Source organism: Meyerozyma guilliermondii, genomic scaffold (genome assembly GCF_000149425.1).
Source record: "Meyerozyma guilliermondii ATCC 6260 scaffold_4 genomic scaffold, whole genome shotgun sequence".
NCBI lineage: Eukaryota > Fungi > Ascomycota > Pichiomycetes > Serinales > Debaryomycetaceae > Meyerozyma > Meyerozyma guilliermondii.
The window spans coordinates 508,227-536,185 of NW_001809797.1; the positions used below are offsets into that span (position 1 = coordinate 508,227).

Sequence of the window (27,959 nt, forward strand, 5' to 3'; positions counted from 1 at the left end):
AGATAACTAGAGCTATGGATCAGTAGGAGGCATTGCCGTCTTTGCGATCGTTCGTCCCTGAGTCTGTGGTTCCTCGCCCTTCTCTGCAGAGTCTAGGATTATTGCTGGGACCCCATTGTCTATATTTTCGAAAAGTAACATGGGTTCGAGATCGAGGTTGATTGGTGCGGCTCCACCATGAAATTTCCGGACTTGGCTACTATCTGCATTTCCCAAGCGTTCCCATAAGAGATGCGAGAGTTCGTGTGGAGCGTATACCGCCTGTTGATTCGGACCCTCTTCCACCTTGTCCCAGTGATCCCATTCCGCTGGAGGTGATAATGGGGGAGAAATAAGAAATCGTCTTGAACCGGATTCCAGAGGAAGCTCCAAATAATCCTTGTCATTGTTTGCATATTCCGGTCCGGCAGTTACGGCGAGAGCGACATCCTTTATGCTGTATGTGACTTTGAACTGGAAGTGGTCGCTCAATATAGATACTATTTTGGAGGAAACTCGCGTGTTCTCACATATTATTAATATCCGCTGAAATTTGGGTAAGGAGATGAGTTCAACAACAAAGTTGTTATTTGCAAGACATTGGATCACAGGCTGGGGCTCGAGCAACAACTGTGGATCGACTTTTGTGATTATTATCGTATTGGTCGGTTTTCGTGACATTGGAAAATTGAACCGTTGCTGCTGCGCATTTTGATAACCGAGTGTGCATGAAACCAGAACCGGGGACGCATGGAACCTGTCAAACACGCATGAAAGAAAGATGTAGCAAATGAGATAGGATGGAGCAGTAATTCCAGTTGAGAGTAGTTTGAAACTTTAGACCCTCAATGGTTGTTTAAACCTCGTGGCCTAAAGGTGGTTCATGCTCATGCTCCTATCTAAGAAATCCGTGCACCATTAGATGATCTCCTGCAGACCATTCCGAACACCTTTCATTAGCAACCTACAACTCAATGGCTGATAAGAGGGTTCCCGGTCGCAGAAGAACCTTGGGAAGCAACGAAGTGCAATTGCTCTTTGCTAAATCCAAGACATATTTGCATCCAACAACTGCAAAAAGCGACAATGTTAGCGGATTCTTAACCCTTACCAAAGGATCTGGCGCCACCAATCGTGACGTAGTGCTATCATTTACCGCTGAAGACCAACTTTCGGCTGCGGATCGCAAAACATACGAGGCTATCGATCTTCAAGATCTCAAAACCGGGGTGGAGTCGGAAATCGATTTCCCGGTTGTGTCAAAACCCCCGGTTCTGGTTTTGTCAGGATACAGTTTCAGTATCCCCATTTCGTTCATTTATTCGGTCCAAGTTCGAACTCCCACAGCCGGGTGGTGGCATGGCTCTGTTGTCATCAACTCGAGAGACGGCGAAAAGTTGCCAATTGTGTTCTTTCATGACAATGAATCTCCATCGACAATTCGCAACCAAAAGGCCCAAAAATCAGACATTTGATCCATTTGGAGAAAACGGAGAAATGTACTGGGGAGGAATTGATTTCATGAATGCTTTGAAAGCGTATGCGGTAGTTGAAAAGACGGCGTATGAACCATCAGTGTATTTGATCAACCCAGAAACCAAAGATTTGATCAATTTTGCACCAACTTCCAACAAAGATGTCAGTGCCAAGAGTACTGAAAAGTTCCAATTGCCTGACGTCAACAAGTTTTTCGCCAATGCCAAATGGAAAGTGCTTGAGACAGTGGCTACTTTTTCTGCTAAAACGAAAAACCAAGTGTTGGATATGGTGGAAGAACATGCACCGCTGCCCATTCGACACCTTATTACGCAACCTGAAGTTCAGCGCATAGGCAGTGAATTTGAAGGTGCTCGAGTCTACTTGGCAAAATGGGCTGCTCAAGTAAAGGAAGAAGCTGAACAAGCTAGACGCAACTTTAGCTTGGATGATGACATGTATGGAAAGATTAATAAGGAGTTGGGAACAGAAATCTTGACGAATGAAGAAGTTAGCAAAGTCACCAGACGCAAGCCTGTTTCTCAGGTTGAATGGGATACTTTTTTCGATCTGTCTGGTCGTTTGTGCATAACCGTTGACGAGGTCAAGGACAGAATTTTTCATGGTGGTCTTGAGGACTCTGTTCGTGGAATTGCATGGCTATTCTTGTTGGGTGTTTATCCATGGGATTCAAGCAAGGAGGAGAGAGAGCTCCTTCACAGCAGTTACGTTACCGAATACAACCGTCTCAAGAGTTTGTGGATCGAAGATGACGACAAACGAGCAGAAGAGTTCTGGAAAGATCAGAAGCACCGCATTGAGAAGGATATCAATCGTACCGACCGTTCTTTAGCCCTTTTCAAGAACAAGAAAAACGTCACTGTGACCAGCGTTGGAAGTAATGTTTCGCCAACCACTCGTGAATCTTCTCCAGAAACCCCCGATGAAGAGGAAAATGATGAATTCGATATCTCCAACATCAGAAACCCGCACTTGTTTGCCATGCGTGAAATACTCTTGACTTATAACGAGTACAATGTCAACTTGGGATATGTTCAGGGAATGACCGATTTACTCTCTCCATTATACGTCAAGTTCCAGGACGAGCCATTGACGTTCTGGGCGTTCACAAAGTTCATGGAGCGTATGGAGCGCAACTTTGTGCGAGACCAATCTGGGATGAAAAAGCAAATGGTTACTCTCAACGAGTTGGTGCAATTCACATTGCCTGATTTGTATAAGCATTTGGGAAGATGTGAGAGTACAGATCTCTTTTTCTACTTTAGAATGTTATTGGTATGGTTCAAAAGGGAATTTGAGTGGGATGATGTGCTCAGATTGTGGGAGATTTTTTGGACTGATCGGTACTCGAGTCAATTCCATTTGTTTTTTGCTCTTGCTGTTCTCAGCGACAACGAAAGAATCATTATTGAGAACTTGAGACGATTTGACGAAGTTTTAAAGTACATGAACGACCTTTCTATGAATATGAATCTCGAGCAATTGCTTGTTCGAGCAGAACTTTTGTTCTTGAGATTCCACCGCATGGTGGATATAGTCGACAGAGAAAGTGAACGCCGTGATGAGAATATCAAGGTGAGTCCAGATTTGCGTGGTTTGCTCAGCAGGGAAATAGTCGTCCAGAAGGAAGTGGAAAGACCCGAGGGAGTAGGCGGTGGTTAACGAATTATGTCGAATGAATGTGATTACAGCAGCTAGTTGCGTAGAGGTGGCTGATCAGTAGTGATTTGCAGCCACATATGCAGGATCTCTCAAGGCTAACACTACCAGGGTCGATTAGTTAATCACATCTCACCGTGTAAACACGTGCATCGTGCGCATAAGTAGATTGCGTTGCATGGTAAATCTTTAATGAATGAACAGACGCCACTTTTAGAAGATGAGTATGACATAGAGGATCATTGGATTCGCGACAAGAAAGTCAGATGGTCCCTTTATGGAGCAGGAGGTTTATTTGGTATTTTTGTTCTTTGGGCATTTGCATTTTACTTGCCGCTGCGCTTCATTCCAGAATCCAGGCCGTTTGATGGAATTCAAATGGTTAAAGATTTGAATGTTGTATTTGAACCAATTACCCCAGAAGATTCTGAAAAGCAGTTTGATCCTTCTTACTCGCTCAACTCAAAGGGTTCTAAACAGCGACTTATTCTCATTGGTGATGTTCATGGACATTATAAGCCATTCAGAAAACTTCTCAGAAAAGTTAATTTCAATAACAAGACCGACCATTTGTTGCTTCTTGGCGACTTTATCACCAAAGGCCCCCATTCCATAAAGATGTTGGACTATTTAATTGAGCATAAAGTCGATTGCATCATTGGTAACCATGAGTACTATGTCATGAACAACTATGCCCGATTCCATAACCTCGACCCTCCCTTCTTCGTTGGAAACGAAGATGACAACAAAAATGTATTTGAGACAAATGGTGGCTTCAATGATGATCCGGAGTACTTACTTGCCAAGAAACTCCAACCTCATCATATCGAGTACATCAACCAATGTGCAGTTATCAAGACATTGGGGCCTGTACCCCAACACAAGGCCAAAAACGAAGGCAGCCACAAGTACTCTGATGGCATTGCCGTGCATGGAGGCTTGAGATGGGACATTCCAGACCTCGAATCACAACATGCAGTGGAGTGTTTGGAGATGAGATCGTTGATTGGCCCATACTTTAATGAGTCTACCGATGATCCCCGAGCAGACAGAGCTGTGCTGTGGTCCAAAATATGGAATTTAAAGCAAAAGGAAAAGAACGATACCGATACAAAAGTTGTCTATTATGGCCATGATGCTCGCCGAGGTCTCAATCTTAAACGGTTTGCTAAAGGACTTGATAGTGGCTGCGATACTGGAGGAGATTTGAGTGCCATGGTTATCTGGCAGGAGAAGGCGCGGAAGAGAGTTATGTACAAAGAGCAAATCATTCAAGTACAGTGTGACGATTAACACCTGACTTGGTGGTATAATACTAGAGTAATGTCTATCAATCTTGACCCAATTAATCTTATACATAGTAACATACTAGTCTAATAATCTAAAAACATAGAAATAGAGTTCGTAAGTCTACCAATCTTCGATAACCATTATATAGTCCCCTACGATTTTAGTTGCAGCCAGATGAACTTCTGCTTCTTTTGGCGACTTGCATAAGTATACGCAGTCCGTCCATCCGTGCATCTTTTCTGGAGACGGGAGTTGTCGTGCTCATAATTACGCGTGACCGCGGCACCACTTCCGCGTATTTATAAGTCCGCACTTTGTACAACACAACACCCCTTCGCCTCCAAAAACCCACTAGCTCCCACCAACACCTTTCTTTATCGAAGAAGCTAAACACCACACCAATACACCATGAGTTTTCATGGAATCGAGTATTCCCCCGAAATGGTGGCCAATGCAACCACCGTAGCTGATGATGGAATGCCCTCTATATTCAATTTTCCAGGAGGCAATCCCATGTTATTTTATATTGCACCAGATGAACCTCTTCGTAATGAATATGTTCATAAAATCACGAATTATGGTGGTGTTATAGCTGATACAGAGCCACGTCCTTCGAATCAGATCATTTTGCTTTCATCTTATCATTTGGGACATCGTCTGGCCTACAAATTTCTGTTTGTTGATGACTCGATCGAGCAGGGAGCCGTGCAAAATTTGGATAATTACCGGTTTGGTTACGAAGGAGAAGCTGACGACGCGACCAACCACGCATACGAGGCAATCAAAGCGGTGGGTTCAAGCCCTGGAAGAACGGTGAGAAACGGAAGAATTACTCATCGGTTCAATAAAGTGAAGGATGACTATATTTTGAAGCAGGTGCGAATGCACCCCAAGTACCGGAACTCGCACAAGTTCTTTGACGATCTTGCCAACCACCCTCAACTCGAGGGGCACACCGGTAACTCCATTCGTAGTCGGTTCAGAACTCACTTGGAACCTAAACTCGATTGGGTTTACAAGACCGCCTCGGACGGAAGCTTGATCAAAGATGAACATGGACAATTGATAAGAGACACCCTTGACAATCTCCCAAAGACACTCAAAAATCGTTTCACCGCCGAGGAAGATTATGAATTGTGCCAAGCCATCGTCGACTTCAACCGAGCTCGGTTTTTCGGGGCCGCAGATGAGCATGGAATTGTCAGAGATGAAACTGGTAAGCCAAAGGAATTCGACTTGTATGGCCAACTTACAGTTCCTATCTCCTTCTTCTCAACGTTGGCAAAGACGAATCCAATGCACACACCTAATTCTTGGAGAGATCGTTACAGAAAATTTGTGTCTCGTTACGGTGCTAAAAAGTACATTGATTACTACGATAAGGTCACGGCATCAGGAGGCGTTCCCGAGCCAATTAAGGGTGACTCTCCTTCTACCGCCAAGGCCATCAAGCAATTGATTGGACTGAACTACCGTAAAGACACTCAATCTGCTCTCGATGAGGAGATCAGCCAATTAAAGAGCTCCAACATCGATCTGGCCATCATCGCCCAGTCTCAGATTGCACCTGAGCCCCTCGTCAAATTCATTGACCGTGGAGCAACTCTCGAGTCCTTGATTAGCAATGCTTTCTTCCAAGTGCCTCAAGAAGAAGTCGAGCCTCGGATAACCGAGATTCTTGAAAGTTGTTCGCAAGATGATATAAGCGTATTGATTGAAAAGCTAAAGGCTACTGGCTTTGAGCCCAACTTCACGGCGCACATTGTTATGGCCACAAATGGAGATGTTGCTAAAATGCAAGAATATGTCCACGAGTTCTTACAAAGAATGAATACCCAAGCAATCGCTGACCCTTACGAGCTTGCCCAAATCAGCAGGAACGGGATCTGGACTCCTGAGACTGACGCTATGTTGTGCTCAGGAAATCCTGCTGATATAAAGAGACTTCAGCAGACCCATGACCACGATGAAATTAAACGTCGTGGTAACTTCCTCAAGCTGATCGGAGTAAGTGTACCATAATGTGAAGTATTGTATATTAGTGAGTGTTTTTTGTTAGGCTAGAATTTTTATGCTAAGCGAATTTTAAAATGTAATTTGAACATAAAATGAATGTCAACTCAACCAACTCAACGAATGTTACGCCGCCAACAACACTGGACTCTCTTGAAGTCTTTTATTTGTTCCTTATCTGTATATGTATCTACATTTTCATTCTCATGATTGAAATCATGGGACAGGATACATCCACAAAAGCTACAAATTCATAAGAAAGAAACAGCATATATTGGTATCAAACGAAACAATCAGTTGGAAAGAATACCCCAGTATTTTTCAGCGTTGTAAGGACCATCAGCCTTCCACAAGTCATTGAAAGCGGTGAACAAAGTTACATCGTTACCACAAGAGCCGACAATCGAGTCGACAGCAGACTTTTGGTTGGACTTGGATGGGACAGCAACGCCATTGGAGTCACCCTTAGATGGCCAGCCAGTCTCAGTGACGAAAACGGACTTGTCACTTCCACAAGCGTCAGCAACTCTTTGGATTTGCAACAAGACCCAGTCACCGGCTTGTTCAGCAGTAACATGACCATCGAAGAAAGCGTGAGCGTTGATAGCCATGTAGTCGGAGTACTTACACAAGCCAGGGTTGTTAATAATGGCAATGAAGGTGTCGACGGAAACAACAGGACCAGTGTATCCAGCAGCTTTCAAAGCAGACTTGGCAGTGGAAACGTATTCACCGATTTGGGACACGGAAGCTTGACCACCGTTGACCAATTCGTTACCGACGGAAACAGTGTGGACATGGTCCCATCCACCGTTAGCCTTAACAGCGGAAGACAAGGTCGAGACACCAGATTCGATGTTGGCAACATCATAGATACCAGCAAAAATCTTTTGCGAGTCGGACTTGGCAGACATAACAGCGTTGACTTGGTCACAGTCGACACCGTACAATCTAATGATGTTGTAACCACTCAATTGTTGGATTTCGGAAGCAATCTGCGAGGAGGATTTACATCCACCATCGTCAGAGTAAGGGGAGTAAGTGATACCCTTGGCACCACTGGAACCAGCGCCACCAGATGGTTGGGACGAAGCTGAGCCAGTAGCAGAGGCAGTACCGGTCTCGAACGAGGAAGGGTTGGTGAAACCGGAAGGTTGACCTTGAGGAATCACGGTGGTTGGGTCTACCGACACGGAAGCGGTACTCAAGGAAACTTTGGGAACAGCAGTAGTAACATCACCGTTGGCACCAGCAATCACAACAGTGGTTTGGGTGACAACCTTGACATCTCTCTTGTGTTCATGGTGTTGGTGTTGCAATGGAACGGCAGCAACAAGAGCCACGGTGGCAGCGGAAACAAGCGATTTAAACAACATAGCAAAACGGGACGATCTAAAAAGAAGGACTGAAACGGGTATCTAGGGATAGGATTTGGTGCAAGGAGCGACTGTAGATACGGCCAGGTTCTAAACTATAAGTCCAGTTAATTGACGGCTTTTTAAAAGAGTGTAAAAAGGTAAAAAAAAACAAACTGGGCGAGCGCGATTTTTTTATACAAATTCGTGCCCAGGCAATTTCGCACAAGGGATAGTGTTACCCTCGGAATTCGCATTGCTTTGGTTTGTAACCGCGACCAATTCCGGTGGCGCCAAGCGTCGACAATTCAACAAGGTAGACGATGCAACACGAAAAGATGAGGACTTTGATTAATTTAAGTTAAACGGAAATTTATTGTAGGTTATAAACGATTCGGTTTATCAAGCTTTTCTTGTGAATATGTGTAATACTACAATTTAGCCGACATGCTGAAACAGTATTGAGACTACTGAGGTTTGATGATGTTTCACGTTGCCTGATATCCTCTTACTCCTTTGGTCGACTTAGCAACCGCATTCTTCGATCCCGTGTTTCTTTGCACGTCATAAGGGGCATCGACTGAGCGTGCATACGCATACCCGCATCGGGTATTATTTACATTTACATAATACACCACTTGGGAAGGACTCGGTCGTATTGGGCGAGTTTCGAGGGTGGTGCACGTGACTCGCGATTCTGGGCTCATTAGCGGGGGCGGGCGACTGCTGATTTTCCCGCTTTGAATCTTAGGCAAAGGAGAGCCCGCTCCAGACAACGTTTGAATAAATTTTGTCGCTTTGGTCTAGACGGGTATGGTTGCAGATGGATGAGCCGGAATGCCTATTGTGTATTGGACGTGCGTGGGACGTGCGCCGAACGTGCATCAGATATTGCATCAACCGTCGTCGTCAATATGGGTGTATAGGTGTATCTCTTACGACGGACTGCACGTAGTTTCAAGACCGCGTTGACGCATTACCAAAACGTTATAGTGCATGCGTCGATTCGAAACACTACGTCATATGGGGTCCTTGAAACATAAGGTAACGGTCTGGAACAGCAGTAATTTGGCTGAAAATATTGCCGTGGATAAGTTCTGATTTTTGTGCGCTTGTAGCTGTATGTAAGAGGGATTTTGTGAGACTGGTTTTTTCAGTTAAAATTTTTCATTTTGTATTTTTTTAAAAATTTGCAATTTGTCCATGTGCAAAAAATAATTTGCATATGTTGAAAAAGATGTAGATCGTGGTATCTTCTAATTTATGGTAGCTCGTGATCCCTTTATCAAACTCGGTAGATGATTAAACCGTTGAGTAGGAAAAGGCTGCAAAATTGTAGTGATGAAGGCGCAATAAGAGTAACAACTTACGATGAAGATACAACTTTCTTGATCAAACCATCAAACAAGGCTGTGTAGTTGATGCTAATGGCTATTGGAGCCAAGTATTACAAGTAAATCCGTTGCAATTCAATCATTGTCATCTACTTTACCAATGGCACCCGTTGCACCGACTATAAGAATTCAACTGATTTTCGCTCATGGTCCTCAACTTCATGTACTCCGAAGGAACCTTTAGACTAGTCGCTAAAGCCAGTTATAAAGCCAGTTGTTTGAGTTTGATAGGCTTACAACACATACAATAATTTTAACCAACATTCTTTCCACAATGTTCAAATTCTCATGCTACCAGCACAGCATTCCAGCAACAAGATCTTCATAGCTCAACCCACTCAATACGCAGAATAGGGCCGTGGTTACGATGACTGTACACAAATTTTGCAAGTTTAAAATGGCTGCAAATTTGTATATGAATTAGGGTAAGTATAGGACTCAAAAATGAAAGTCAAAAAACAAAAGCCGAATAAACCGACCAAATGACTCAACTACTCTCTCCTTTCGTAATCGTACCATCACTCGCCATTTTAGTATATTAATATTCGTATTGCTGTTCTAGTCAACCCAGATCTTATTAAGCGAGATCCTGCATATCACCCAGGAACATTACGTGCAACGCTTCAATTTGTCTGCCCCAACTTCACCCTTGTATACTCCCCAAATAACAAGAGTACGGTTTTTGATCGCAACTATTTACAATTAACATCCATAGTCCCTGCTACTGTCGGAAGATTGTATATTGATCACTTTTCCATCCATTATAGTCTCAATTGCTATCGGGCAAGACTAGGTGATTTGATGGATGACTACTAGATTCTCCGATCCGATCTTTCATAAATACAAAAACTTGTACACATATCGTGAGGTGAACCACCAGCAACATATACGAGTAATAATTGACGGTGATCTAAAGAATGACACCAGATTTTGAGGACAAAGAGAACCTCAACTTGGGGGCCAAAGGCGCCGTTCCCCCCAATGCCGACCTGATCTACGTTGATCTAATGGAAGAAGACGATGAAAGTGCGGAGCAGATAGTGATAGATGAGGAGGACGACGATGAAGAAGATGAAGATGATCAGGAAATGGCTGAAGACACTGAACCTGTCACTCGTCGAGCAACCGCCCCTGATCCAAGGCTGACAGCAATTCCAAAAGCAAATGAGTTTGAAAAGCTAGCTAAGCGCCTCATGAAACCCCTTCCTGATTATCCTGTCGCTGACGAAACTCATCACGTTTGGACTATAGACTCGTGGTCGAGTTTACGTGAGAATAAGATTAGGGGTCCTACGTTCAAGTGTGGCGGATACGAGTGGAATGTGCTCTTATTCCCTCGTGGCAACAACAACACTCACATCTCCATCTACCTTGAGCCCCACAAAATTCTTGACGACAAGAATATGAGGGCGGACGATTGGTACGTCTGTGCTCAATTCGCATTGGATATCTGGAACCCCAGCTATCCAGAGTGTCACCTTCCCAGCGGCTCATTCCACAGATTTAACAAGAATGAAACCGACTGGGGGTTTTCCACATTCATCGATCTTGGCCAGTTGAATTCGACTCGAAGGTTTAACAATGGCCATGCCATATTGGAAAAGAACACCCTTAACATCACTGCCTATGTCAGGATCATAGATGATTCTTCCACTGGTGTGTTATGGCACTCTTTTCTCGATTACGACTCCAAGGCTAGTACTGGCTACGTCGGGCTCAGTAATCAGGGTGCGACGTGCTACTTGAATTCACTTCTTCAGTCATACTACACAACCAAGATCTTTCGCGACCTAGTTTACCAGATCCCCACGGAAACTCACAAAAAGGGTCAGTCAGTCTCTCTAGAGTTGCAGCGTATTTTCTACCTATTACTGACTTCCTCAGAAGCAGTGGGAACTTTGGAGTTGACAAAGTCCTTTGGATGGGATTCTTCTGAAGCATTTACACAGCATGATGTTCAAGAAATGAACCGTATATTAATGGATAGACTTGAGCTGGCCATGAAAGGAAGTGCCATCGATGGTTCGTTGAACGATATATTTGTGGGCAAGATGAAATCTTACATCAAGTGCGTAAATGTCTCTTATGAATCGTCAAGAGAAGAAGACTTTTGGGATATTCAATTGAACGTCAAGGGATTCTCCAACTTGGAAGCATCTTTTAAGAACTATATCGAGATTGAAATGCTTGATGGAGAAAATAAGTACCAAGCAGGCGATGAACACGGGTACCAAGATGCCAAAAAGGGAGTCGTTTTCCGATCATTCCCACCAGTTCTTCATTTGCAATTGAAGAGATTCGAGTATGACTTTATGGTCGACGATATGGTGAAGATTGACGATTTGTACGAGTTCCCCGACTCAATTGACTTGAAGCCATACTTGGATGAAGATTTGCCTTCTGAAGTTAAATCTCAGAACTGGACTTACAAGCTTCATGGTGTTCTAGTACACCAAGGAAGCATTTCTAATGGCCACTATTATGCCATGATTAAACCCGAAGCCTCCTCAGACTCGTGGCTTCGATTCGACGATGATAAAGTATGGAAAGCAACTCATACTCAGGTATTCAAGGAAAACTTTGGGGCTAGTGAGTTGACGTCTCAAGAATTCGCCAGGCTCTCCAGAGCTGACCAAAACGAATATCTCATCCGCCGAGCTACATCGGCTTATATGTTGGTTTACTATCGAGAGTCGGAATTGGATTCAATATTACCAAAAGACAACGCCTCCATTGATAGTCACATTCCAAAACACATTCCAACTCAAATCAAAGCTGAAACTGAAGAGAAAGAGCGCGTAGAGAAAGTCAGAGAGGAAGCCTCGTATTACATCAATGTTAAGTGTGTGTCAGTGGACAGTTACAATGCATACTCAGGCTTTGATTTATACCCTGACCCCACTATGCCAAAGTACTACGATGAGTCGTTGGTGAAGCCTGAATCTTTGCCCCACGTATTCAAAATGAAGAAAGAAGATAAGATTACCAAAGTATACGAGAGAGTTGGGGTGCAATTACAGTATCTTGCAGAGGGCACGCAGATTACTGAAGACGAGATAGACTCTCTTCCATTCCGCTTACTTCTTGTGAACCACCGTAATAATCATACAAACAGAACGGATACTCCAATCCCGCCCAAGCTTCGAGACCACACGATTAATGCAGTATATGTCAAATGTTACAATCGTGGATTTGACGAGATGGTGTTGTTTGTCGAGGAATTGAGAAAGGACCTCTTTAATGTGGTTTCCAACATATCAAACAAAGACAAAATTGAGCCTCTGAAATTTTCATTTGAAAATGTGTCCAAGGAAATCGAAAGCAGCAAGTTGGACATTGAGAAACAGAAATTTCATGACATCTTTGATTATTCAGCGCACATCACCATCTTCTTGAAATACTATGATACTGCGTCGAATAATTTGTACGGGTTGACTCATGTGACTGTCGAGAAACAGGCAAAAATCGATTCACTCACTTCTTACATTAATTCACTTCTTGGGTTCGAAGAAGACAACCATCTTGAATACTTTGAAGAATTGTCTCAGTTGAAGATTGAACCGGTGGACCAGCTGTTGTCTTTTGAGAAACATGAGCTCAGTAATGGTGACATACTCGCCGTTCAATCTTTGTCAGAGGAAAAGAAAAACGTACAAGAATTTTATAACTTTTTGCTTACCAGACTCCACATCAAAGTGAGTCCGTTCAAAGCTGAAAAAGAAGAGGAAGACAGCGACTACGTAGCTGATAACCTGGATAGCGAAGTTCAAAAGTCGTCTGTGAAACCTACTGATAATCAGACTTTTGATTTTTGGGTGTCAACCCAATACAGTTACGATGACTTAGCAAAGAAGATTGCACAGCATTTGGGCCCTGATGTTGATGCTGAATACTTGAGGTTGTTCATCGTGAACTACCAGGGAGTCAGATACCCATTGAAATCTAGCCATCATTTGTCACAATTCTTTTCGAGGCTGGTTCCGCTTTCGCAGATCACTAATTTCGAGTATGAAGTGCTTAATATCAAACTTAAGGAATACGAGAACATGCGGTCGATAAAGGTAAATTGGGTAACTTCTTTGGTCCTGGCACAGTTGTACGATTTGTTGATACCTAAGACAGGTTTAGTATCTGACCTCATTAAGAAATTGATTCACAAGGCAGGGGTGAAGGAGGAGGTTGTACATGATATGTTGGTGTGGACAGGACAAGATCACAAGTATGTCGATTTGGTTCGATTTGATCGCAAGATCGACACCTTACCGGATAACGTTGACATTTACGCAGGGATCTTTCCAGCAGAGGTTCAGATATTGTTGGAGTTTGACATGATCAAACGGTTCAAAGAAGTGCCGGGCAATGTCAATGACATTTTGGATGAAAGTACGAAAACAGAATTGAAGCTTGCCCAAGGGTCGGCCAAGAAATTGAATATGATTCCTGCTTTTCACTTTCACAGAAACAGCACATATCATCATGGTATCCCATTTATTTTCCCAGTCTACCCTGACGAAAAGTTTGCCCGAACTGCAGAGCGATTAAGGAAGCGTCTTGGGGTAAGTCCGCAAGCGTTCAGCAAGATCAAGATTGCCTTAGCTGATGCGAATGATAAGGGTCGCTATCTAAACACCGAGAGTGAATCATTGAACTTGTTTGATGAAATATTGAATTGTGATGCGTCAATGTCGCTAGCTCTCGATCACTATGACCGATCTCCCAAGAGAGGTGCTGCTTATGATAAGGGCATTTCCATCAAATAAATCAATCGTCAATCACTAGCAAATAAATAGGACGAATTTTCATTCATTAGCAAATAATAATATTCACATTGAGTCGTATTAACATGGTCATTACGTGCTATTACTCTTGTAAGTTTCCTTATATATATATTCACGGATGTCAGTAGAACTGATCTTACCTTTCCAACTGTTGTCTTCGCGGCTGTCTTCACCTCCGACCACTTTAATGGTGATGATGTCCAAACTGGGAAACCCTCGTTCATTACGGTAATTGTTAACATAGGCACCACCCTTTGCTGACTCCTCGCTGACCACTAAACAGTCGATATCTTTCACAAAACCAGTGGGCCCGCAAACATCATTTATCTCATAAACGTCATATCTCACATTTCCGTCCAATAGACGATTGACAAGGGCTATAGTGCGCTTCATTCGTACTTCAAATGACTCTAGACATTCAGCATATTTTTTGTTTTTGAGCAATGCCTGGCCAGTAATACCGATGATGAGCTTTCTCTTTGCCAAAAACGCAGCCACTGAAAGTAGTATTTTGTGCCCATCATGGATATGATCAAACGTTCCTCCCAAGGCAGAGACATTGTACTTTTTGGAGATTTTGGGAGCAATTTGTCGCTCAATGGTTCTCGGTTCACTTTCAAGCTTTTGGATCGAATAATCAACCTTGATATGTTCTTCAATATCTTTTGAAACATACACCTTTTGAGTACCAGGTGTGATTTTGGACACTCCAGTATTGAATAAAATTGTTATACCCAATTTATAGTCACATCCCGCTTCGGTAAACTGGTGCCGAAGACAACTATATGTAGTTGCAAGTGCCTCATTCAATTGCTCAACTTGGTTGATTGGCTTAAGAGTCAACACATCAACTTGTTCGAGAGAGTTGAGATTACCATTAAGATGCCCAACCACCTCTTGAAATATATCCGCATAATCATTGGCAGTAATGTCCAGCACCAATATTGCAATCGTCATGCCGATTAGATGAAGTTGTGGAATCTCACCTTGGTGCTCGGTGCAGGAAAACAGGCTGCAAAACTATATTCAGCTACTGCGTACTATTTACAGAATCTATCGTGAGTGGAATCAAGGAACGCACCTTTTTGGCAAGATGCAGCATCTTGGACGTAGCATCAGTATCAATGGAGACAAGACCCATTATCAGCCTCAATGCAAGCATTAATTGGACATCTTCCTTGCTGAGATCGTCTCGCACACGAAGCGAATCCAACACATACTTTATCGAGGGTTCGATCTCGCTATAGGTCAACTTGAGTCTAGGGTCTCTTATCGCTTTAGGAGCAAAGAACAGAACTCCAGACCGAATTATCAACTTGTGTATGTTGACAAATTCAGTAGAGTTTTGAGGAAACCATGTCGAACGGTATATACGCTCGATGATTCGATTATACGAATCAATGGTGTAGTTTGGTAGGCTCTTCTTTCCATTATTGCGAGAATGAAGCAACAAGGTATCCATAAAGGCATTCAAAGTTGGCATGAACGATAAGAGTTGTTTGTCCAAAAGTGATTTCTTTGGAGTGTTATCACGCACATTCCTTTTTTTCGATGCTACAATCATGCGATTGTAATTCGAGTCGTTGAAGTGATGGATATCGGAAGTCAATACGGAAAACACGGCATCAACCGTCTTTGGCCTTATTTGGAGATCTTTGTTATTAACGGTCACAACGGCTTGAACAAGTTCAGTCACAAGTCTACCAGCAAACAGCTCTTGCTGATAAGGAAAATTTTCGCTTATTTTGAAGATGAAGTTTTCCACCATCATGATATCGACACATTCAGTAATGATATTTCCACTGCTTTTGGTTGATTCGGGTAATACCAAAGGCAATAAACCTTTTTGGACACCTCCATTGCGGTATCTTTCAAGCAATTCTTTATTATCCACTTTTACTGCACCCCATTTCGAAAGCATATACCATACTGCAAGATAAAATTCCTGAAACTTTCCCAATTTCAATAGTCCGTCCAAAACCAACATCAAAATAAATTTGTTAAGCGGCTGTTTCTTGCCATTGAAGTAACGAATAAAATCAGCCGATGCTTTTTTACCAAATTTACCTTTCGACGATAAGTATTGGTTGTGAAGAAACATGGTACGAACTTCTGCCCCCGTGTGTCTTGAAAGGTCTACGAGTGGCTTCTTCTTTCCGCTGAATAAGGCACGATTCTTATTTCGGGATAGGAGGGACGGAGGGAAGGTCACCAAAGGATTGATTTTTGTCGAGTCAACTTGAGGGTTATTGATGTATGATATTTCACTCGAAACGTTACCGTTTGCAAACCTAATGATATTCTCCACTTCAGGACACCAGACCTTCAATGCAGTGAGGCCGTAGCTGATGCTATCAAGGTTTGTGTTACCTAGAGATTGGATATACAAAAAAGTGTTAATGAAACAAGAAACATAGACACTCACGAATGCCTCGTCCACGTCCACCAATAGACGTCTGCTTTTTTGTCTATAATCAGTAAGAACTTCAGGGTTGTGCTCTGCTTCTTCTTTAGTGGGAGGTACTGGAGGGGTGGCACTTGTTAACACTTTTCCTAGTATCTGGTCAGCGGTGTAGGCCAAGTTTTGCCTAATTTCATCCAACTTTTCGATTTTTTCCTTTCTGGTCAATCCAGAATTCTGGCTAATTTTATCTGAGTCTGCCTGGGCTTTCCTCTTTACCCCATTTAAAAGAATAGTAAAGGTCTGGCATGTGGGGATTATGGCTGGAAGTGTGGATTTTGGGTCTGGTAAAAGCTTGTCAAAGAAGCTCCATGCAAATTCTTGATCATTTACAAAGCTTCTGACGAATATACCAAGACAAGCATTGAAATGTTCTACAGTACACTTCAAATCTGTTTTCCCTGATTCACGAAGTTCAGCTGCCTTTTCTCTAAAAGTGTCAAAAAGAGTTAGGTACTTTTGGCAGGCTTCAGCAGAAACCCCACCCCAAGACGAGGCTCTCGAAATACCATCGAACAATATGGTATAAGTGTATGACGTAGAAGGAATGCCCCATTTTTTTCGATCATTAAAGCATTTCAAACCGCCTTTGATATCACCATGGTCAAAGTGCCATTGGAGTATTGCGTTCATGGCGACCACACCGCCTCGAGAACCAGCCATTCGTGCCAAGGTCTCTGCCCTGACAGTGTCATTGTCTCGTTCAAGAAGTTTGAGAACATCTCGAGTCACAAGAAACGGGTCTTTTAGTTGCATGGCATTAGTTCCAAGCAATGTTAGCAAAAGTTTCTGGTCGATGGGCTTTCTGTCTATTTTCTTTGTGCCCACGAGAGCCTGAAAGATTTCGAGCGACTTTTCAGAGGCAACATTGATATCTTTGGTGGTGAGTTTGTTCACATTTATCATACCCCCCGCCGCATTTTGAAGCTTTCCGTCGTACCTGGATTGAAGAATGGATATTATTTTCTGACCAGAGTATGCGCCGTTTGCCTTTTGTATGGCTTTTGAGTTCCTTCGATGTGTTTGGGCGGGTGTTCGTTTTATGATTTCGCCTGTGTTGAGAAAATGGTTGAGTTTGATTTGAACATTTGAGCCGGAAACTGAGCGTCGAGATAGCCTATACGGGCCACGCAGCACCCGAGTACTGTTAATAAGCGCCAGTACTATATGATTCAGCATTATTTTTGTGGGGCATAGGAAGAGATGAGATTGAGATTTCGCATCGCATCGACTTCGCATCGCATCGCACTTCGCGTTCAGGTTTAAGAGCTACGGAGTAGCTTTACAAGTAAGCTATACAGTAGCTGAAGAACAGTGTTACCACTATCATAGTCTCATCTGTCTACGCTCAATAATTGAAGATGAGTAACATAGAAGCACATTCAGAATCTTTTCAGCGGACTGAGTGGAAAAACCTCAAGGCTTCAGTTGACAAAATTGTCGAAGCATTGACCAGGAATAACATCAAGGAATCAGCAATCAAGCTATTTAATCTCAATATTTACCGTGGACAAGGATACATTGTTCGTTCTTTCATGAAATCACAATTGACTCGAGATAAACAGCACACCAAAGTGTTGGCTAGTTTGGCGGCAGTTATCAATTCCAAGTTCCCTGAAGTTGGTCAGATTCTTATATCTCGTCTTGTTGTGCTCTTTCGGAAAAGTTTCGTCAACAACGATAAGCCTAATGTGACTCGTTCGACCCACTTTCTCGTCCACTTGATGAACCAATATGTTTGCAGCGATATTGTAATCCTTCAAATTCTCCAATTGCTTTTGGAAAATCCTACAAACAATTCCGTTCGTGCTGCTACTTCTATAATGACTGAAGGTGGACACTTTTTAGTTCAACACGCTGCCAATGCCAGTGCTATGATTTTCGATCGACTTCGATCATTTCTTCAAGATCCCAACTCCCAGCTTGATGGATCTGTTCTTCATGACATCGACTTGTTGCTACGAGAGCGCCGTCATAGGTTCAGCCGTTATCCTGCTGTAACGCCTGATCTCGACTTGGTAGAGGAAGAAGACCGAGAGACCCACACTTTAATATTAGACGAAACAATAGAAACTCACGATGAATTGAATAGCTTCAAGTTTGACGAAAATTGGCAAGAAGAAGAAAACAGATATAAAGAAGAATTGAGAGAGATTCTCGGAGATTCTGACGAAGTTGCGGTTGCACCGGTGCCAAAAGAAGAACCAGAAAAGACCGATAAAACCATTGATATGACCAATTCCGATCTTATTAATTTCCAAAAAACGGTATATTTGACAATAATGGGGAGCATGTCATCTGATGAAGCGGTACACAAGCTTTTGAAGCTCAGTTACAAGAACAATAGTGATGTTTCCAAAGACGAAGTACTTGCAGATATGGTGATAAAATGTGGAAGTGAAGAAAAGACATACTCAAAGTACATTGGGATAATAGGAGAGAAGCTCTGTTCCAAGAGTCGTAGATGGCAAGTTGTGTTTGTAAGGCTTTTCAAACAATATTATGAAAAGATACACCAGTTCAACACCAATGCGGTTCGCAACATTGGCAAGTTATTTGGCCATCTATTTGCCTGTGGAATCTTGCCTATAGAAGAGTGCTGGGACACCATTGAGATGACTGAGGACGGTACAACATCTGCGGGACGGATATTCATCAAGTTTGTTTTCCAAGAGTTGGTGGAAGAAGTGGGTATCGGTGAGTTGGTTGAGATGGTGGAAGCAGAAAATGTGCAGTCGAAAATCCAAGGTATGTTTCCAACATCTCCTCAAGAGATGAGAGATGCCGAGCATGTACGTTTCTCCATCAACTACTTTACGGCAATTGGACTCGGACGACTCACAGAACAGATGAGAAGTGCATTGAAGAGACTCGAACTGGAGCCTCGAGGCAGAAAGCGAGAGAGAAGAGGAAGTGAAAGTAGTGACAGTGGAAGTTATAGTCGAAGCAGCAGCTATAGCCGGAGTCGAGGTGCGAGCTATAGTCGAAGTGCGAGTGGGAGTCGGAGTCGGAGTCGAAGTCGAAGTCGAAGCAGAAGCCAGAGCGGAAGTCGCAACGGAAGCCCGAGTCGCAGCCAAAACGGCCGCGGTGACATGGCGCGCCGCACCAGCCGCACCCACAGCAACCTCGAGGAATCAGCGATGAGCGAACAAAATAGACATCGCCGCCAAGCGTTCAATGAAGGACCTGCTCCGTACGGAATTGACCCCAAGAGAAGACACACTTAGGTAAGTGGTTTGCAAAATCCACATCGAGTTTGGACTCAACTTGACCATCTTCCGATAACCCCAGACTTTCAACTGTGCCATACCTTACCTGCAGTATCGAACTGCGCCGGTTATACCGCGGGAAAACTCGGAGTGACGAAGAACTCAAGGTACCAGTAAGGTACCAGAAACTGAAGAAAAAAATGGTGTGTGGGCGTCGAAACCTATTCGATATATAGCTGGGGTTGTGCTAGTGCCAGAGCTATCTTAGAATCTATCGCATCGTCCGTTTTGTTCCGGGTGAAATGAACATTGTATCCTGCATACACCAGAGCCAATGGGCGTGTTCGAGTTACAAACCACCGGCCTGAAACTATAAAAAGGTTGCGCGGCAAGAAAATTTCCATAGTCAATAAGTAAAAAAAATGCCAGCTCCATACGAAAAGGGTTCTGAGAAAAAAGGTGCTACTCTCTTTAAGACCAGATGCTTGCAATGTCACACCGTTGAGGAGGGTGCTCCTAACAAGGTTGGTCCTAACTTGCACGGACTTATTGGTAGAAAGTCTGGTCAAGTCGAAGGTTACTCTTACACTGATGCCAACAAGAAGAAGGGTGTCGAGTGGACCGAACAGAACTTGTCCGATTACTTGGAGAACCCAAAGAAGTACATTCCAGGTACCAAGATGGCTTTCGGTGGTTTGAAGAAGGCCAAGGACAGAAACGATTTGATTACCTACTTGGTTTCAGCCACCAAGTAGAAATTGTGAAATGTATATAGGTTGAACGATGTACACAGTTTTGAATAGACAACTCAGACGACTTACAAAGTAATTTCTCTCTAATCTTTTGGTTTTGTTTCGTTCTCACTCTTTTTTATGCAGGGAATTTCTTCACCATCATGGACCCCAATATCAAGATCCCGGTGGAGGTGGATCCCACCGAGGACACAGAATGGAACGATATTCTTCGTGCCAAGGGTATCATTCCAGAACGTCCTCCTTCTCCCACGGCAGAGCTTGAAGCTGCTCTTGAGGAAGCTGTAAAGAAGCAACATGAAAATCGTTTGGAAGGAAAAGATTTGGATGAGTTAGATGAACTCGAAGACGAAGAAGATGAAGAGTTTCTCGACACGTACCGCAAACAGAGAATGCAACAGATCAAAGAACTCACACAAAAACAAAAATATGGCTCGGTGTTGCCGATAACAAAACCAGAGTACGAAAAAGAAGTCACAAATGCTTCCAAAGAATGTTTCGTTTTGTTACATATGACGTCACAGTCCAGCATCCAAAGTAGACTTCTCAGTTCCTTGATGGTGACATTGGCTCTGAGGTTTCCTGAAATCAAATTCTGTGAAATTCCTGCCAACCGATGCGTGGAAAATTACCCTGATTCCAACTGCCCCACTCTTCTTGTATACCATGACACGGCAGTAGTGAAGCAGTATATCACACTCACGCAATTGGGTGGAAACGATACTAAGATTGCCGATTTGGAGAAGACTTTAGTGGGAATCGATGCGGTACCTGAAACCGATAAAAGGCTCACCATGAACCAGCTCGACGATGATTTGCAAGAAAGTCGAAAACTCCGGTTTATGAAAAAGTCCATTCGTGAAGATGATTCCGACGATGACTTTGACGATTAGCGTAAACTGAAAACTGGCATTTTTCATAAATTGTTATTGTGACGCAGCCATTGTGGCTAAGAGCATATAAATAGAGACAATTATAATAATACTTTGCAGATAGTAGGAGATGACAAGATTAACAACTAAAAAGCTCAGCCTACGTGAAAGCTTATATTCGTACTACAAACCCCCGAAAATCTACTATATCTTGCGACATTCTTCTCGTTCGCTCATCTCGCGCAGTTTCATTATCCGATCACGATTGGAACCACAGATCAAACCGCCACTTCCACCCACCAGCAACCAAACTGGATATTTTTCTGTCCGATCTCGAACAAGTGTCGATTGGGCGTCTCTGGAACATAATTGGTTGACCCTTCCAACAACTTCAAATCAAGGCATATCAAGAAACCAGCCTCGACACCTTCTTGACAACGGTCGTCAGACCATAGTTGGTTTTCTAATTCTTTTCTTGTACTGAAAATTACCAACATAAATGCATTCAGAACTCATGCCAGATAGCCAGGTTGATCTTTATTCTAGCATTGGGCCTTGTGTTCACGTTGACAAGGTGCTCGCTTCTCGAGCCAAGGAGAATGTGCTTACGACTTACAGACAAGCAGTGAAGATTGTCCTGCTCCGACCCCATGGATGTCGAGTTATCCAGAAGAAGGACGGCTCTGAGATTGCCGTTACAAAGTTAATGGACCATAAGTCCAGAGCACTTCGTTGCTCTGATTGCCTTTCCAATGGCTTTCATCAAACATTTGTATGCTTACAATGTCCTCATGTTGGTTGTATCAATACAAAGCATAACCACGCTCATCGACACTACAAATTGAGCCACCATTCCTTTGCTATTGATGCACATACTGGCCTACTTTTCTGCTTCCAGTGCGGAGATTATGTCAATCACCAAGACTTGGAGCTGATACGAACCAGACACATCGAAGGCATTCCCAAGCTGGAATCGCTTAAAATACCAGAAGGATCCTCAGATCCAGATATAAAAAATAATTATACCATTCCTCCGGTTGCTGCTGTGAGCGGACTCAAAGGATTCGTCAATCTTGGGTCCACATGTTTCATGAGTTGCATTCTTCAAACATTTATTCACAATCCATTGGTTAAATATCAATTTTTTAACAACGATTTACACTACTTCAACTGTGACAGCATGCAAGAATATCACAGTGCCAACCCAAATGTGACAGAAAACAATGCATGTATCACTTGCAGCATAGATGTCATATTCAGAAACTTTTACACATCCACGAGCATCGAAGGCTACGGAATGACTAATTTACTTATGACAGCATGGTACAAGAACAAGTCACTTGCAGGTTTCGAAGAACAAGATGCTCACGAACTTTGGCAATTTCTTCTTAATGAACTCCACTCAGACCACGAACGGTCGCTCCAGCGATCGTCTCAACATGAATCAGAGCAAAACATGTGCCAATGCATCACTCATTCGACTTTTTCCGGTACTCTTGCCAGTTCAATTCAGTGCCAAAATTGCCAAGAAACCACCGAAACTGTTGACCCAATGATCGATCTTTCGTTGGAAATAGGAAGATTGAAAAACAAGCAAAAGACTGCAAACTTGTACGACTGTCTTGATCGATTTACCTCATCGGAGAAATTGGATGTTATGTACACATGCCATCATTGCGGCGAAAAATCTGAGGCAACGAAGAGCTTAAAGATTAAAAAATTGGCACCAGTATTATCGATTCAACTTAAGCGATTCGAACATAATAAATCCAACGATGGCTCTTCAAAAGTGGAGACACCAGTTAGCATCCCAATCTACTTGGACATTTCAAAGTACACATCTGATGAAAAAGCGACAAATATTTATGAGCTCTTCGCCGTTGTATGCCATGTTGGACTGGTAAATACGGGCCACTACATCGTCGTTGTTAAAGACGGCGAAGGTAGATGGTTAAAATTTGACGATAGCGTCATATCATTGATTGCAGAATCAGAAGTAAGTTCCATGAATGGATACTTGTTGTTCTACATTAGTCATAAAATTATTTAGCGGTAGTTATATTACATCTAATTAGAACTGAAACTGTACGATAGTCTTATTCAAAGTCCTCAGCAACAATTTTAGCCTTTTGACACATCAGTTTAAATACACCATTCTCCTGGAATAGTTGCTTTGGTACCCCCTTTTCAATGATTTGACCATTTTCCATGACAATGATTCTATCATAGTGCAAAATGGTCTTCAACCTATGAGCAATACACAAAATTGTGCACTGCCTGAATTCATTAGCAATAGTATCTTGGATACCGGCATCTGTCTCGTAGTCAACGGAGGAAGTGGCTTCATCCAAGATCAATATCTTGGAATCACGAACTAACGATCTAGCCAAGGCGATCAACTGCCTTTCACCCAATGAGAAATTGCATCCCTCATCATCGACCATTTGATCCAAATGAAATTTGTGAAGGTCGTCATAATTAACATGATGCTTAGGATCATATTTGGTCAGCATCACCTTGTTCAATTGAAATGCGTCGACAAGCCCACATCTCCTCAATGCATCCCACAAGACTTTGTCATCATAGGTTCCAAATGGGTCCAAGTTCTTCCTTATAGTTCCATTGAACAAAACTGGGTCTTGAGGAATAATGGGAAAGTCTTGATCTCAAATCGTACAAACCCATATCAGCAATGTTCAATCCGTCAATTGTGACTGAACCCAGTTCCAATTCCGTGAGTCTGTACAACGCAGTCATGATGGACGACTTACCAGCTCCAGTACGTCCACAAATACCGACCTTTTCTCCCGGGTAGATACTGAATGTCAAGTCATTGAGAACTAGTGGTAAGCCAGGTCTATAGCGTAACGAGACGTTATTAAACAGAATGTAACCTGATGGCGGCCACTCAGCAGGAGGAGCACACATCTGGTTTCAAGTATGCAGCTTCTTGGGGCAAGTGGAAAGCATATTCATGCAATCTCTCAACGGAGTTCATTTCGCTCTCGACTTGAGTCATGGATCTCACCGTTAAGGACAATAAACCAACAATCTGAATAACGTAATTCAACAACAAACCTGTAGACGCAGCACTGATAGAGAACTGCTCAGTGATACACAACATACAAATAATCAATGCAAACATACTGGCAAGGATATCCAAGTGAACACCAAGCCATCTCTGAGTTGCGATTGACAAATAGTATGCCTCGTTCGTCTTGTTGAGGAAGTCGTCATTTTTCTTAACAAATGTGTCTTGCACCTTGTATGCTTTGATCGTTGCCATACCCAGTAATGTCTCACTGAAGTTGTTGTAAACCAACGATCTTTGAACACTCTCTAAACGCTTGATTTCACGGGATGAACCCTGGTAGAAGTTTGCAAGGAACGTAAAACCGAAACCCAAAAACGGAATTGCGATAGCAAAGTATGGCAAGTACGTGATACACAAGACCATAATACCAATGATCATAGCCAAGGGAAAGATAAACAATCTCAATTGCTCACCAATTTCGTTGTCAATGGAATCAGTGTCCTTAGAGAATCTGTTAAGAATTCTTCCAAGAGGAGTCGTATCCATGTATGACATGGGAACATGCAAAACACTTTGCATAGCATTGGAGTTCAAGAGTCTTGCCGAAGTGTCGTTCATATACGCAAGAATAGTAAATTGAACCGCAGTGAGAATCACAGTCAAAAATGCAAAAGCAACATAGAAGCCAACATAAAAGTCGTCAGACAATTGCCTGTACTTGTGTTCATTCCACCAAGACAACCAGGTGTTGGTGAAGACTTGACAAAATGTGGACAATGCAACAAAGAAGATAAATACAGGAGCTGCACTCCATCCAAAGAACCCAGAACCCAATTGCACGTACCTTTTGTAGATGTTCCATCCAATGGTGGTGGTTGCTCTCTCTTCGTCTCCAATAAGTCTACCACTTTGCACGTTCTGCTCAGCAAGAATGGACTGTTGCCTCATAAGACTCTTCTCATCGTGAGTTTGTTGACGACTCATCATAACACTTTCATTATGGAGGTGGTCGTAATCGGACAAGTTGTCATCACTAGGAAGTTCGTTGTTATACAAAAGCAATCTTCTGAAGTTCATATTGCGTCCAGATAATTCGTCCATGGTTCCAACATCAATTGTACCGTCTCCATTCAAGAAGATGATTCTGTCTGCATTTTCAATTAATGACAATTGATGTGTTGCCAACACTCTCGTACGGTTTCTCAAAACATCATAGAACAAATTGTCTACGATGTGTTTTCCCACACGAGCATCAACAGCAGATAAGACGTCGTCAAACAACAAAATGTTTTGATCACCATAACATGCTCTAGCCAAATTGATACGGGACTTTTGACCTCCAGAAAGAGTTATACCTCTCTCACCAATTTCGGTGAAATCTCTAGCAGGAAGAAGATCCAAATCACTTTCCAAGGCACAAGCCTGAATGATTCTCCTATACTTTTGCTCGTCATAAGGTCTTCCAAAGAGAATATTATCTCTGACTGTGGCATTTTGAATCCAAGGTGATGAACACAAAAGAAGATCGTCGTTCACAACTAAGCGGCCCTTGTCTGGATTAGACATCTTTAAGAAGCCGGACAAAGCAGACAATAAAGATGACTTACCAGAACCAATCACACCCGTAATCATGACAAACTCATTTCTCTTGATGGACAAATTAATGTCAAGTAATCCAGGGAAAGAGTTTTCGTGTGACAGGTTTCCGGACAGTTGCTCCTCGTATATAGTATCAGAGGTGGATGTACTGTCAAACTGAGTCTTCTCATCATAGTGTCTGCTTTGAGAATAGGAAGCTTTATTGTACTTTCTAGCCTTCTTGGCTCTCTTTTCAGCTTGTTTTTGCTTCTTGGCCCTATCAATCTCTTTTTCATCCATAGTCCAATATTGATCTGCATTCTCATCATAGAGCAGTTCCCACAAGAAATCAGCATGGGAAACTTCCAAGACAGGCCCATTGGAGTTGTTTGAAAGGTCACCGTATTCCGACATCTCATAAGGTTCAGCCTCGAATTCGAAGTCAGAAGCAGGGGGTTTGACGTTGTAATCTGAAGCATTGTCGATACTTTGAAGCGTCGATGGAGCCAATTCCAGGCTTTCTTCGGAGCCCAAGAAATCAGTACAACGTCTGAACCCAATGAGGGCATCCGCTCCTGATGATAAGGCAATTGGCAACAACATGATTGCTTGCGCCAAGATGGAAAATAAAGACAATGAAGAGAAGACTTCTCCAGGGGACTTCATATGTTGACTTTTCCACAACACCACGAAGGACAACATTGATGATAAGGTGGGCAAGGTGACAGCGTAAGCGGTGATGAAATTTCTCAACACCTTGATGGTGAACAAATGCTTCATTTCCTGATCACGAACTTTAGCGATATTGGTTTTGTAAGCCATCTCCCATGCGTAAAACTTGATAACTTTCATGTTGGATAAGAGTTCACGAACCAATGTGATTCTTTCATCAGTGAACTTGACCACCAACTCACGAGTCACAAACAACTTTTTCGTCATCAAAATACAGACAACCAAGGACACGATAAACAACCCAATACCACACAAGGAAGTTACTCCGATGTTAGTCAATAATAACACCACAGCAATGATGACAGGAATAGGACAACAGACCACCAAAGGTTGGAAACCAATGGCCAAGTCGATTCTAGCCAAATCCGTACTCATCATAGAAGTGATACGACCAGCAGGAAAGTCATGTTTTGCCTGAACTCCTAATCTGAATGATTTGAGAAGGAGACATTTTGTCAAGATTGCCTTGGCTTGGGCGCCTGTGACCATAGCGTCGTGGAAAAAGTGATTCAACAAGAGTCCATTGATGAAGATCAAAACCACCGAGCCGATAGTGTACCCAATTCCTGGGTTCAAAGTGGGCTCGAATCCGTAGTATCTATACTCCACGAAGTCAATCAAGCGCCTGGTCAATAATGGAGACAACGCTTGACAGCAGAACGACAATCCCAAGAAAATACAACTCAGGGTGTATTGGAACTGGAATGTGTAATAAATAGCCAAAGGAATAGACCAAACGGGCCATTCAAAGCCTTCCGAAGATCCATGCTTTGCAATATGCTTTTTCTCTTGTTTTGACAAGATTTTATCGAGATGGCGCTGGAACTCTTCATGCATGGTTTCCACCTTGATGTTATCAGTAAGGTACCACAAATCACTGGGAACCAAGCATCTCTTGTAGCCTTTGATCAAAATGGGCCAAACCCATAAGAATATCATTCTTTTGAGAAGATTGGCTTGTTTCCAAGGGTAGCTTTTCCTCTCCTCTTCCAGCACTAAAGGAGGTACCTTTTTAGAAAACATCCATGAAAAAAGCCTTTTTTCGTTTTTCAACTCAGGCTGGCCCTCAAGATTTTTGGACTTGGAGTTGTATTCTTCGTATGATTCATCGTCGCTAGCAATTTCCACCTTTTTCGACTTTTTGGTCTTCTTTCTTCTTGGTGGAGGAGACCGGCGATCCACATATGTATTAGTTGTATCGGAATTATTGGAATCTATCACCTGTAAACGATCGTATGGGTTTGCTGGAGGGGTCGCCGACCGCCTCGGATATTGGTTGTAAACGTTATTTGACATATAGGGTATCAAAAGGTATCAGGGTATAGGGTAATTATAATATAGTAACACCCAGCCAGC

The 27,959-nt window shown here is 42.8% G+C and overlaps 14 protein-coding genes across 14 annotated transcripts; 8 read left to right on the top strand and 6 right to left on the bottom strand. All coding sequences in view use genetic code 12, as the record gives it.

Moving 5' to 3' along the window:
- Window positions 1–12: 12 nt before the first annotated feature.
- RCN1 (Rcn1p) lies at window positions 13–660 on the bottom strand (the record flags this gene model as incomplete). Its single annotated transcript, XM_001484118.1, has 1 exon — window positions 13–660. The coding sequence occupies one exon, from the start codon at window positions 658–660 to the stop codon at window positions 13–15; it is 648 nt and encodes a 215-aa protein (XP_001484168.2).
- A 678-nt stretch (window positions 661–1,338) lies between these two features.
- Window positions 1,339–3,138, top strand: GYP7 (Gyp7p; the record flags this gene model as incomplete). Its single annotated transcript, XM_001484119.1, has 1 exon — window positions 1,339–3,138. The coding sequence occupies one exon, from the start codon at window positions 1,339–1,341 to the stop codon at window positions 3,136–3,138; it is 1,800 nt and encodes a 599-aa protein (XP_001484169.2).
- Window positions 3,139–3,327: 189 nt separating this feature from the next.
- On the top strand, window positions 3,328–4,428 carry PGUG_03551 (putative serine/threonine-protein phosphatase; the record flags this gene model as incomplete). The annotated part of the gene is made up of 1 exon (XM_001484120.1): window positions 3,328–4,428. The coding sequence occupies one exon, from the start codon at window positions 3,328–3,330 to the stop codon at window positions 4,426–4,428; it is 1,101 nt and encodes a 366-aa protein (XP_001484170.2).
- Window positions 4,429–4,833: 405 nt separating this feature from the next.
- RAP1 (DNA-binding transcription factor) lies at window positions 4,834–6,447 on the top strand (the record flags this gene model as incomplete). The annotated part of the gene is made up of 1 exon (XM_001484121.1): window positions 4,834–6,447. The coding sequence occupies one exon, from the start codon at window positions 4,834–4,836 to the stop codon at window positions 6,445–6,447; it is 1,614 nt and encodes a 537-aa protein (XP_001484171.2).
- Window positions 6,448–6,731: 284 nt separating this feature from the next.
- On the bottom strand, window positions 6,732–7,814 carry MP65 (putative family 17 glucosidase; the record flags this gene model as incomplete). Its single annotated transcript, XM_001484122.1, has 1 exon — window positions 6,732–7,814. The coding sequence occupies one exon, from the start codon at window positions 7,812–7,814 to the stop codon at window positions 6,732–6,734; it is 1,083 nt and encodes a 360-aa protein (XP_001484172.1).
- A 2,290-nt stretch (window positions 7,815–10,104) lies between these two features.
- Window positions 10,105–13,947, top strand: PGUG_03554 (ubiquitin-specific protease; the record flags this gene model as incomplete). Its single annotated transcript, XM_001484123.1, has 1 exon — window positions 10,105–13,947. The coding sequence occupies one exon, from the start codon at window positions 10,105–10,107 to the stop codon at window positions 13,945–13,947; it is 3,843 nt and encodes a 1,280-aa protein (XP_001484173.2).
- Window positions 13,948–14,037: 90 nt separating this feature from the next.
- Window positions 14,038–14,922, bottom strand: PGUG_03555 (putative pantetheine-phosphate adenylyltransferase; the record flags this gene model as incomplete). Its single annotated transcript, XM_001484124.1, has 1 exon — window positions 14,038–14,922. One exon carries the CDS (start codon window positions 14,920–14,922, stop codon window positions 14,038–14,040), a length of 885 nt encoding a protein of 294 aa, XP_001484174.2.
- A 73-nt stretch (window positions 14,923–14,995) lies between these two features.
- On the bottom strand, window positions 14,996–17,665 carry PGUG_03556 (uncharacterized protein; the record flags this gene model as incomplete). Its single annotated transcript, XM_001484125.1, has 1 exon — window positions 14,996–17,665. The coding sequence occupies one exon, from the start codon at window positions 17,663–17,665 to the stop codon at window positions 14,996–14,998; it is 2,670 nt and encodes an 889-aa protein (XP_001484175.2).
- A 122-nt stretch (window positions 17,666–17,787) lies between these two features.
- CWC22 (U2-type spliceosomal complex subunit) lies at window positions 17,788–19,653 on the top strand (the record flags this gene model as incomplete). Its single annotated transcript, XM_001484126.1, has 1 exon — window positions 17,788–19,653. One exon carries the CDS (start codon window positions 17,788–17,790, stop codon window positions 19,651–19,653), a length of 1,866 nt encoding a protein of 621 aa, XP_001484176.2.
- Window positions 19,654–20,057: 404 nt separating this feature from the next.
- On the top strand, window positions 20,058–20,390 carry CYC1 (cytochrome c; the record flags this gene model as incomplete). Its single annotated transcript, XM_001484127.1, has 1 exon — window positions 20,058–20,390. The coding sequence occupies one exon, from the start codon at window positions 20,058–20,060 to the stop codon at window positions 20,388–20,390; it is 333 nt and encodes a 110-aa protein (XP_001484177.1).
- A 140-nt stretch (window positions 20,391–20,530) lies between these two features.
- On the top strand, window positions 20,531–21,280 carry PGUG_03559 (uncharacterized protein; the record flags this gene model as incomplete). Its single annotated transcript, XM_001484128.1, has 1 exon — window positions 20,531–21,280. One exon carries the CDS (start codon window positions 20,531–20,533, stop codon window positions 21,278–21,280), a length of 750 nt encoding a protein of 249 aa, XP_001484178.2.
- Window positions 21,281–21,758: 478 nt separating this feature from the next.
- On the top strand, window positions 21,759–23,309 carry PGUG_03560 (ubiquitin-specific protease; the record flags this gene model as incomplete). The annotated part of the gene is made up of 1 exon (XM_001484129.1): window positions 21,759–23,309. The coding sequence occupies one exon, from the start codon at window positions 21,759–21,761 to the stop codon at window positions 23,307–23,309; it is 1,551 nt and encodes a 516-aa protein (XP_001484179.2).
- A 46-nt stretch (window positions 23,310–23,355) lies between these two features.
- PGUG_03561 (uncharacterized protein) lies at window positions 23,356–23,772 on the bottom strand (the record flags this gene model as incomplete). Its single annotated transcript, XM_001484130.1, has 1 exon — window positions 23,356–23,772. The coding sequence occupies one exon, from the start codon at window positions 23,770–23,772 to the stop codon at window positions 23,356–23,358; it is 417 nt and encodes a 138-aa protein (XP_001484180.2).
- A 395-nt stretch (window positions 23,773–24,167) lies between these two features.
- Window positions 24,168–27,899, bottom strand: YOR1 (ATP-binding cassette transporter; the record flags this gene model as incomplete). The annotated part of the gene is made up of 1 exon (XM_001484131.1): window positions 24,168–27,899. One exon carries the CDS (start codon window positions 27,897–27,899, stop codon window positions 24,168–24,170), a length of 3,732 nt encoding a protein of 1,243 aa, XP_001484181.2.
- Between the last annotated feature and the right edge of the window lie 60 nt (window positions 27,900–27,959).